The sequence below is a fragment of the Mus pahari genome, chromosome 19, assembly GCF_900095145.1.
Source record: "Mus pahari chromosome 19, PAHARI_EIJ_v1.1, whole genome shotgun sequence".
Taxonomy (NCBI): Eukaryota; Metazoa; Chordata; class Mammalia; order Rodentia; family Muridae; genus Mus; species Mus pahari.
The window spans coordinates 56,936,091-56,947,607 of NC_034608.1; the positions used below are offsets into that span (position 1 = coordinate 56,936,091).

Sequence of the window (11,517 nt, forward strand, 5' to 3'; positions counted from 1 at the left end):
GAAGTAAATTGCAGTTCACACTTAGAGTATTTGTTAATACACATAGAGCTCCAAGATACAGGGATGACTTCCTCTTGGGAATCACACCATCATACTCTTTGGTACTCACCACAATGTCTGCTGCGTAGGAATCATTGATGTATATTTAATGTTGCCATGAGAAGAACACCAAATTCAGGTAGCTACAGCTTTACCATTGTTAATGGAAGTTCTACATGGACTAATTCTTTCTATGATCACGTGGTGAAAGACAATGGTTTTTCCCCTATATGAAGCTAATAAAATAACTGAACATAAATTGGCAATATTATTTGATAACTTCAACATTGTATGTTCTAATATTAAAGATTTTCCCTAGGGGACTTAGACTTTTCTCATTTTAAAACCATCCTCTAGACATAGAACATCTCTCATCCGAAAAGATCAATGCTATCAAAAACGTAAAATGAAAATGTCTAATTCCCTTTCAAACCTGAATTCAGTTCAACACAAATCAATAAAACATTTTTCAAGGCCCAGAGGGATCCATGTTACATTTAGAAGGCAAGTGAATGCATAAAACTATAATCTACGCTGTACTTAATTTTTACAAACAAATGAACATTTTATTCTATGGCTAATGTATTATATAATAATGAAGGTTTCTTTACATCCCAAGACCAAAACAATGCAATGGCACAAATAAAGGACACTTTGTTGCTCTTTTTGTTTGTTTTATTTTGTATAGTCTTCATATACTAGTAAAAATAAACTCTTAAATAAATAAATATATATAATAAATATTTGTAAATTGAAAAAAGTATAAATAGGTCCATTCTTCTAAAAGAAAAGTTCCATCTCAGTGTGGCATGTAGTGTAGATCAAAGTCATCTAGTATTTTGATTTTATTTTTTTTATGTATAATGTTCTAACCTTTCTACAAGGTCCTCAGAATTTATGAGGCAGTAATTATGTCGTCTCAATCCACTTCTTCAACATGAAGTATCTATTTTTAAGGTAACTGTCCAAGTAAACATTATCCAGAGATGTGTGGCGTCAGCAGCAAGGTTCACATTATCCACAGATGAACTGATTTCGGCATCGTCAGTCTACTGGTAAGACTGAGCCAATGTGTCTAAGGAACTACAATCCACTTGCGAGGAAGGATCTTGCTTTGCTTCAAGTTAATTCCGTATTCTCAATATTCTTCCCAAATAGAGTCTTTCAGTGAAGAGCAGACTCCCGTAATGTCCTGAACGTCTTCTCCAGTGTTAATTTAACAGCAGGAACTGTGGTTTTAAAATAATGGCTCTAGGTTCATCAAGTGTACATCAGTAGGTCTTTGTATAACTCTGGAACTCTTTCTGGGTCTACTGGTCTTGGTAAAAAGTGGGTAAACTTTTGATGTCTTTTGGACCTGGCACCATCTCTTGGAGTTCCATCCTTGTTAAGTGCTACAAAATACCTGCGACCTGTGTCTCCATGTTTATATATGTTGGACGAATAGGTATTATACCAGTTCTCTTCAAACTGTTCCCTGAAGATGCATTCAGAAGTCAATTTCTCCTTTTAAAACAAGAAAGAAATATAGAATTTTAGAAATGCCTTCAAAACAAGTTCCTTACAAAAGTCTCAACTCTGTATTATTATTTCTTTGCTTACATTATAATGTTTTGTTTTGATTTTGTTCATACAGCATGTGAAATTTTTTTCCCCCTTTATATTACTTTATCTAGTCGATTAGTTCAAGGAACTTTAAACCAAATTTTCAAACTCTCAATTTTGCTTTCAAACATACAACAGATATTTTGCGCTTTCCTGTGTTCCACGTTATCACCACCCCACCACCACTATTATGCAGGCTGTAATTCACCTTATCTCCTCATGAGATAGACACCAAAGGCACAAGCATTAAATCTCTGCTAGCAAGTTGGGCAAGTCAAGATCTTGCTACAATTTAAATCTCTAACTCAAGTTCATCACTTCAAATGAGGTCTCATCTAATAAATATATTGTTCAATGATAAAGTCTCCATGATTAACTTCTGAATATGCTACCATTAATATCAGGGAAATGAAGTAGAAGTCCGATGTTTTCTTATTTTTTTAAAAATTTTCTCTCCTTCTGTCTCTCCTTTCTCTCTCTGTCACACTCTCTGTCTCTTTCTCTCTCCCCCTCTCTCTGTGTTCATGTGTGCATACATACATTCTAAAGGTGAAGCCACATTATTTGTTTATTCCAACACATACCATGAACATTGTGTGCATGTGCTTTCTCAAAATTTTATGAAATGTTTTATAATTCTATCATCAGATCGCTATGCAGTGCATTCTTTTTGTCTTTATCCAGGGCCGACACCCAGAGTTCTATTTCTGGTAGGAATGATTAAAATATAGAAGAATTGGAAAGACCTGGAACAATGGACAGGAAGGCCAGGCACAATTGTGGCAATATTGGTTGAAAATTTAAAAAGTGACATTGAATAACTAAATACAATATGACCTCAGTATGTTAAAATTTAGAATATTTGTTTCTAATTTCCACGTACATATGTAGAAATATCTGTTATGTCAGCTACATGTATTAATGTCTATCAGAAATTACTAATAGAGATCAAAATAGATATTCATTATTGCAAGAATTATAATAATTAAAAATGATAGTACATACTGATCCATAAAGTTCTCCTTTGTCATTCATCCCAAGGTACAGGCCACTGTCCACACCTCTGATACTGACCAGTCCCACTGCCACACTGATGAATTCCAGTATACCTGAAATTATAAACAAAATAAAGATTTGGATTGGTTAATGAACATATAACTACAGGATGGAGAGGGATAAATATCAACACTTTTAAATATTCAATAAATAAATGGACACTACTATCATCATGACAGATAAATAGGTAACAAAGTTATTCCTGGTCTTCTGTGATTCTACCAGTTAATTATAAGCACTTGCAGCTTGTGTTACAGTGTCCCGTCAATGTGACACAAGCTACAGTCATCTCAGATCAGGGAACCTCGGCTGAGAACATGCTATCAGGTTGGCTGGTGGGCAAAGCCATGGTCATTTTCTTGATTGATGATTGGCATGCCCTGCCTATGGTGGGCACCAGGATCCCTGGTCAGACAGATGGTCCTGGGTACTATAAGAAAGTGAACTCAGTAAGCCATAAGGAGCCAGCCAGTAATAGTACTGCTTCCTTCAGGTTCCTGAGCTGACTTTCCTCAGTGATGATGATGATGATCTGAAAATTGCAAGATGAAATAAATCCTTCCCTTCTCCAAGTATCTTTTAGTTCATGTTTTATAACACACATTTAGTTCATGTTTTATAACACACATTTAGTTCATAATTTATAACANACATTTAGTTCATGTTTTATAACACACATTTAGTTCATAATTTATAACANACATTTAGTTCATGTTTTATAACACACATTTAGTTCATAATTTATAACACACATTTAGTTCATGTTTTATAACACACATAGAAAAACCTAACACATTGTTCTTGCAGAAGACCCAGGCTTGGTTCCTAGCACCCAAATGGCACAAAACCAGCTACAGCTCCATGTCCAGAGAATCTGACACCTTCTTCTGGCTTCTGTAAGCACTGCAGCACCATCGTGGCACACAGACATGTGTGCAGACAAATCCCATACAAATAAAATAAAATTCTAAAAATAAAGAGCTAATGATTTTTTACCTCAACTTTAAAAATAACCTCTAATAATTAAAAGGGGAGATGTTTTTATTGCCATGTGAGAGGGAAAGAAACTGAGGCTCAGAAATATTGACTGAAATGCCTAAAGGACATGATCTTTGTAATTAATAAAAAATGGTGCTTGAACTTACATTTTCTGAGCCCTAGTCTAATGGTTCTAGGTTTATTGAGGGGAGTACAATAGTTTCTAGACTTCATAGGTTGCAAAATGTGCTATATTCCATGATCTGAAGAAGTATGCTATGCAGTTCAGAGAAGCAATAAAGCTTCATAATTCATTATATATGATAGCCAAATACCAAGAGTTCAACATACAAATAGATTTTTATATCCACTCTCAACTTAATACACTAGCAGACTACATTTTTAAAAGATACAATTTCTCTCTCTGGGATACCCTTTTATTCTCTCTCTCTCTCTCTCTCTCTCTCTCTCTCTCTCTCTCTCTCTCTTTCTCTCTCTCTCTCTGCTGAACAAGTATCACCATACATCCTGTACTTGGCTCTGCCTTCCTTAATACTTTGTGCCTTCATCCCTTCACCCCGCCCTAAGCTCTACAAATAGCATAAATGTGTACAGGCTACCCTGACTTAAGTCGTTTCTTGATTTATTGTACAAGTTCCTGTTTGAACTTGTGATACTCTCAAAGAGGAAAATACAGAATCTGATGGTTCGCTGATACGGAAGGCTCTATTCTACCCAAAGATTAATGCACTCTTTGGCAGACAAACAAACAAACAGCACAGATTCTTATTAAGGCAGATGAGCTCTTTGGAAGTATTAAAATTTCAGACTAGTCGAACCCTAGAGCTATCAAGGGATCTTACAGCACCTAAGTAGCCTGTAAATGGCCTGAAAGAGTCAGTGTCCCTAATGGAGAGGCTTAAGCGGGAAAGATAAGATGTAACAGGAAGGTCTAGGTTCCACAGGACACAAGCACGCTGACAACCATGGATGGGGGAGTAAAGAAGAATCATATCCACTACCAATCTTCTCAGTGGAAGATTCATGTCAGGAACAAAAACATGAACCTGAAACATAATTGGCATAAATACATATAAATGGAATCTCACCCAGGATATAATTATAAATGCGTAATTACTTTAAATTATATTGAATATTCACTCAGATTAAAAAGGACGCATGGCTGACGAGCACCCAATGTTCCTACCCCAGGACACCCTCCACCTACGCTTTAAATCTTATCTTCAGATAATGCTGTCCAAAATATGTAATTACATAAGTAAAAATGATTACCCGTGTCTTTAGAATAATTATATCCAATAGTTTTAACTTTTTAAACAACATATAAGACCGTACACAACCAGGCATAAATGATTTTTTTTGCCATGGCTCATGGAACTGATGGGGGAAACATTTCATGTGGGATTTTTTTTTTTTGTGCCCCTCCTAAAGATTTTAGCCACACTTTTAAATTCTGATCCTTTTTCTCACCAAAGAAATAGTATACCACCTAGTAATTTGTAATCGTTTGATTCTTAAATGAGATTTGACAAGTCTTTCTTATTTATAATGTGAGGTGGCAACTAAGCTAATTCTTTCCCAAAGAATAGACATGAAGAACTTTCCTTAAGAGGTAATCACAGATTTTGGGTAGATTTTCTAATGCCCAGTGTCCCATAAAAAAGACTTGGAGGTCCTTTGTCTTTCTGGTATCATTTTCAAAGCCGGCCCTTTTCTTAAATCATAATAAACAGGTGAGTCAATCCGCAGTGCAACCACATCAGACAAATCTAGGGGGAATAAAGGGAAAAGCTCTAAAGGACTATGTTTGATCTCAGGCTACACTTTTTTTTTTCTCAAGGAATGATTCTATGTTTACGTGTCAGGTAAAGTCTTCTGTCTATACAACCTGTGCAGAAAAACTCTGCTAGAGAAATTCAGGGAGCTCAGGTAGGGTATTCTTTTAGCCTTCCTGAGAACTCTCTGTTAACGTTCAAATTGATATAGTTTTAAGTTTTTTAAAAATCTGAGCTTTTATTGGTTAAGTTCAAATTAGTATAACATTATTTTAGTGGCATTTAATATCTTAAATAGTCATCTTTGAGGGTTTTTTCCCCAAATATTTTAATATCACAGAAGTGAGTTTTCTTTAAAAGGGTGGGGTATATCTTTTAATACTTAGTTACCAAGGCACTAGCAAAAGGAGAATTGAGAAGCACACAGTGTTTCACACATTAAATATGACCTTATCCTTTATCCTCTGGCAGTCATAGTGTCTAGACCACTCAGAGCGCTGGAAGGTATAAAGAGGCTGCTCCTCTAGGTTCACATACTAATAAGGGTCCTTTTATGTAACAGTGCATATTTTGTTTCTCTATAGAGTCTCTCACTAAAACATGACTTAGGCCAACACAGAAACAAAGTCATATTTTCCTAGACATTCAAAATATAAGCTTTACGGTGTATTAGTAAAAATATACCACACCCTTTCCTAAAGGATCAGATTTCAGCACAGCTCACTGAAGGTTACCACATCTTCGAGTATTCACCACTCTCTTCCAATAGAGTCTGTCTTCCAAGGAGACAACACAGTGGAAGAGATACCACCTACTTTACAAGAGGCTTAGAGGAAGCATTTCCTTACTCCACTGGTATCTGGCAGAAAAGTCGGATGTTGCCTACATCCCACCTTTAACTTCTGGCTGCCTTGCCTGAAAGTGTTAGTGTAATTGTCGGGGGGAGGGTGGATTTTTAATGTAATGAGTACAGTACTCTTCTTAAAGAAAGAAAACTAGACCAGCTGGTGTCAGGCAAATTCTTTAGAATCATAACGTCAACCTCCTCCATTTAAATTAAAAAAAAAAAAAAACACTTTCCGAAAGTGACCCCAGGTTGGCCACTAGGTCATAGCACTCTTGACTCATTGTCAGTGGGAATTTGGAAGGGATCAGTGGGAGCTGCAAACACGTGGGGTTTTTTAAAAGTCAGTTTTCTAAGCCCTTAAGTGCTGCCAAATGACCACCACATGCCGCTCCTCCCATCTAAGGTTACAAATGCTTCCCCAGCAGAGATTTACACTTTGACAAAGTTTTAATGAGCACTGCAAGTGCACAAAGAAATAGGAGTGGAAGAAGAAGAAGAGGAAAACGAGACCAGAGCCACTCCGAAATGAGATGCTCCGGAAATATCATACTGAAAAGGAAAGATGCGTGTCGCGATTCCTCATGATGCTGACAAATAAGACACTATGGTGTGTGTGTGTGTGTGTGTGTGTGTGTGTGTGTGTGTGTGTGNTGTGTGTGTGTGTGTGTGTGTGTGTGTGTGTGTGTGAGTGTGTGTGTGTGTGTGTGTGTTTTAATAAAATGACACCCTTCAATGACTTCACAGGTTAGATAAGGAAAGTCCCTTGAGTGTGCTAGCAGGTTAATTGATGAAATATGTAGCCACAGGGGAAGTATCCTGGGATATTAGGATCAGAAAGCACCTTTAGCAAACTATCTGATTTAACCTGTCTTGTCTGCTGTGCGGGCCAGAAAGCAAGACTCACACTGAAGGGGGGCACTTGCTAGCTACCTGGCTGGCTGGGGAGTCATTAAGACTAGATACTTTACTGATCTAATCTAGAGTCCCTTCATCCTATTAACCCCTGCTGCTCCCGGGCATTGCTGCTGTATGTAGAAAAGATTCTCTGTGTTCCCAGCCATATCTTCTTTCGCTTTCCCCCATTTCCTCTTACCTAAGGTCAATTCCAAGATCTCTGCTTTCCAGTTTCGCAATTTCTAAAGAGAATCTTGGCCAGGTGGGCATGCTCAGTCCTTCTCCCTCCTCCCTCTCTCCATCTCCCTCACTCTCCACCCCCAACCAGAACAGAGAACTGCAGCCAGGCAGACCTCTAAGTAGGCACGTGAAGATTCACATCCTGTTTAAAGAACCATCCCTTCAGAGAGAGACAGGGGCAGACTAGCCGCGTAACTGCGGGGCATGGTTTAAGAACTGGGATGCTTCTCCTTACTAATTTTCAAAAGGGTAGGCACAGAACTGCAAGTGTGGAAGGAAGAGAAATCTAAATAGGGACCTCCTAAAATAGTAAAATTGACTGTGAAGGAAGGAATGCAGACTGTGAAGGAAGGTTGAGGGATAGATCATGGTTCCTAGTCCAACACTTTGTGCCCCAGGCAGTAGAGAAAACAGAGCAGCATTGTACCCGGAGTGAGGGACCCATCCGTCCTTTCTCTCCCCTGCACCTAGAGTTGCTCTCCTGCATGGCAGGACAATTTCTCACAAGCCCTGAGCCCGGAACCGCGCACCCCAACTGTCTAGGGGCTCAAGTTAGCACACGGCTCCAGCTCATTCCGTTCCACCAGCGTGGAGGTGGGAGGCGAGACGAGGAAGAAGAGGAGGAGGGGGTTGAGGGAGCAAGGGCGGGATGCTTGTACCTACCGAAGAGACTGTGATCCTGCCGGGTGCCCTGCACGGTGCCGTCGGGCAGGATCTGCAGGTGGAAGCCGGTGCGGCAGTAGAGCTGCCGGCGGCGCAGGATGCCGTGCAGGTGCGCCAGCTCCAGGGAACCCGGCCCGCCGCGGGCGCCCCGCTCCAACGCGCCCCGCCGCTCCCCTAGCAGCGGTGGCCTCTCTCCTGCAGGAGGCAGCAAGAAGTGCGATCCCACCTGCTGGCCCAAGCCCTCCAGGCCGCCCAAGAAAGCCCCGACTTCGGTCAAGGGAGCCATGGAAGGGCCGGACAGGATGACTGAAATTCCAGAAAACAGGAGACCTCCCCCTGCACCGACAATAAAAAGTGTAGCGAGGGTGGCGAGGCGAATGCAGAAAAATTATAGCCAAATAGGTACCAAAAAAGTTGAGGCTGGGTTACTCCTGTGAGATCCCTGCAGGGACGGTGCAGTGCACCCTCTTGGATTGATCTCTCCTTGGGTAGGAGAAAGCTGACTGCTGGCCTTGCAGAAACATCTAGAGCTGAGGCTGCTGATGTGGGGCTGGAGCTGGGGGCTGAGGCTCCAGCTCAGCAAACTGATCAGATCAGAGTCCTGTGTACATACACTCCCGGTATATATGCGGGTCCTCTTGACATATGCTAATCAAGTCCTTTCATGCGCGCCGGGGAGGTTGGTTTTGTTTGAAATCTTAAACCAGCCTCCTCTCTCTACACGTTGTGCTCGTCGGAAGTGACTAAAACGGAGCACTTGGAAAACTCATTCCTTGCACTTAGCCAAAGTCAGTCAGCTAGCAAATTCCAGGAGGCTCAGCCAACAACCTGGTATATACTAAGTTGTCTCTGGGGCAACCATGGTGTTGTTTAGCCTCTGCTGAACAAACAACCACCTTTGATGTGAGCTCATTTGAAGAGATAGATAGTTGGGAGAAGGAGCCCAGCTTGCAGAATATAGAAGGGNGNTGNGGGGGGGGGGGGGGGTGGCATACAGAACCGGAGATGAGTGGGAGGAGGAAAATGAAGGCGCTAGAGAATTGGACTCCTTGGAGCTGCTGGGAGCCTGCAGTGGACAGGTGCAAAGAAAAGCAAGGAGGAAGAAGGGAAAAGGGCGTTACCTGAGGCTTCGACCTGCCCAGACACACATGAAAGGAAAATCAAAGCTTTGACAGTTTAACTCACTAATTTTAAAACACTAATAAAATGTACAAGCATTACTCTTTTCTTTTATCATTTAGATGGGGGATTTTCTTTACATAATCAAGCTTAGGGTAGAAATGCCTTCACCCCCAACACACACACACCTCAAGTTCTCTTTAATGTTTATCTTAACTCAGCAAATGATATAACCAGGATTCCCTTATGTCTATGGAAATGATAAATTGTGTGTGGAGGTCCTGGGCTCATTAGAATAGTCAAATAGCACAGTGTAATCATGAATGGGGGGGGGGGGTAACAGTCCATTGAAGTAGGCTAGCTCACATTCTTATAATTTGCTGCGAATGAAAAATACTATCTACAATAGTGAAATAAACGATAGATGCCTCTGCACCCTTATCCAATCTAAGAACACTTCCTTTTGTTTTAGCTGTAGCTTCCTAGAAGCTAAGCCTTTTGTTGTTGTTGTTAAATTCACACTTCAAGTATAAAAATCTCAAAATAACTAGCCAGAAATAATTTTGGTTCTTGATGAGTATCAGATATTTCAAAATTACTGGTAAGCTTTAAGAGTACCTAATCATACTTATAAAATAATTGACCTGAGGGAGTTAGATATATATCTTGTTATATGTTAAAACTTTGTTCCACTGGCTAGCCTAGAGAAATCCATAAGTGGCTGAAAAATTGAGAATCACTGGTCAGATGTATTCTTTTCCTGCGCATAGGGTTTCAAAGACTGGCTTAAGATTAGAATTTCCGTCTTGTTTTGTGCTCTATTGAGAAAAAGCCTAAACTTGTGAGCTCAGATGGGTTTGACTGGTTTATTTTATTTTCTCTGAAGACTGGCTCTTCCTCCTCCCTCCCTCTTCCTCCTCTTCCTCCTCCTCCTCCTCCTCCTCCTGCTCCTCTTCCTCCTCCCCTTTTCTCCTTCCCCTTCTCCCTCTCCTCCTCCTTCTGCTTTGGATAATTAATTGGCAGGTGCTTTAAAAGAGGTAAAGTTACACTTTTTTGTCACCACAGGTCTAACTACTGACCCTTGTGGAACCAGGTTATAAAAGAGACCTTAAAACAAGTGATTTACTGTTGATGGATGCAAAATAAAACAAAAACCCAGGCTAAAGACAACAAGCAGATCAATTACTTTAGAAACATATATCAATAAGTTTCTTCTAAAGGATGCACCAGGTAGATGTCATATTGTTTTACCTTTCAAATAATCGCAGCCTGTTTTGTGATAGGACCCCCAAATCCACCACAATCAAGATTTCAAAGCACATCTGTGTAAACATTATCACATCAGTGTAAAGCATCAACCAATGAGCTTTCACTTTGAACCAAATCTTCTTAAGTGCAGTGTTAAATCAAAGAAAGTTAGATCAAAGTTGTGTGAATCTCATAGCGGGATAGCTGAAGTAGCCAGAACATACACTGATCACTTTTAAAGAGGAGGCGCTTAAAGGTTTTAAACTTAGATCAAGTGCCTTTTAAATGAGGTCTGTTTCAAGATCTAAGTTCTCTGCGATGTATAACACTGTTAATTATCCCACAATATATTATTGTCACCTGCTCCTGTATAGTTCAGTGTGTACTTCCTCAAGTGAACATTTTCAGTCCTGGTGTGTAATTTATAGACATTAGAATTCTTAAATCTCTTGTATCTCAGAGAGAGCGAGAGAGAGAGAGAGAGAGAGAGAGAGAGAGAGAGAGAGAGCAAACTTTTCAGGAATAGTCATCAAAGTCCAAATACTGTAATAGTAGACCTTGTCTGTTATTACTTTATCTTCATGAGCCTTCGCATTTGTATGTGTTTTTTATCACAACAATGCCCCAGTATGATAAGCATAACCAAGTTATTGAGGAGGAAAGACCTGTATCCAGTTGGGTTCCAGTTCCAAGTATAACATCCTTTATTTGTAAAATAAAGATGGCTCCATTCCTTAGTTCCCTGTACTCAAGGTTGCCATGAGACATAAATGTGAAAATACACATCGGAAAGAGGTTTAAAAATGACAAGGTTTCCTGTGTATAATGCCCTACACTACTTGAATTGTTGAGCAGGTTTGTTTGTTTGTTTTTAACTTTATAATTCAGCAGGTGCAATTTGTCTGAAATGCAAAATAAATCTTTTTTTTTCAACCCAAACCAAAGCTTTAATGTGTAGGTTTTGAATGGTGCCTAATGCTATTTTATAAAAGACCAGAATAGAAACAAAAAGATAAGGATTTCTTTTGTTTG

General features: G+C 39.7%; 1 protein-coding gene across 1 annotated transcript; it reads right to left on the bottom strand.

The window, feature by feature from the left end:
- Positions 1-701: 701 nt before the first annotated feature.
- Fgf20 (fibroblast growth factor 20) lies at positions 702-8,647 on the bottom strand. Its single transcript, XM_021219555.1, has 3 exons — positions 8,119-8,647; positions 2,650-2,753; positions 702-1,545 (listed from the first exon to the last, which is right to left on the bottom strand). The coding sequence occupies exons 1-3, from the start codon at positions 8,402-8,404 to the stop codon at positions 1,300-1,302; spliced, it is 636 nt and encodes a 211-aa protein (XP_021075214.1). The 5' UTR covers positions 8,405-8,647; the 3' UTR covers positions 702-1,299.
- Positions 8,648-11,517: the final 2,870 nt, after the last annotated feature.

Bases quoted from the DNA above. Each gene is read 5' to 3' on its own strand.
- Fgf20 (XM_021219555.1), bottom strand. From the start codon at position 8,404: ATGGCTCCCTTGACCGAAGTCGGGGCTTTCTTGGGCGGCCTGGAGGGC. The intron at 2,754-8,118 runs GTAGGTACAAGC...TTATAATTTCAG, and splicing joins GCAGGATCACAGTCTCTTCG to GTATACTGGAATTCATCAGT. The intron at 1,546-2,649 runs GTATGTACTATC...TTGTTTTAAAAG, and splicing joins AAGGAGAACTTTATGGATCA to GAGAAATTGACTTCTGAATG.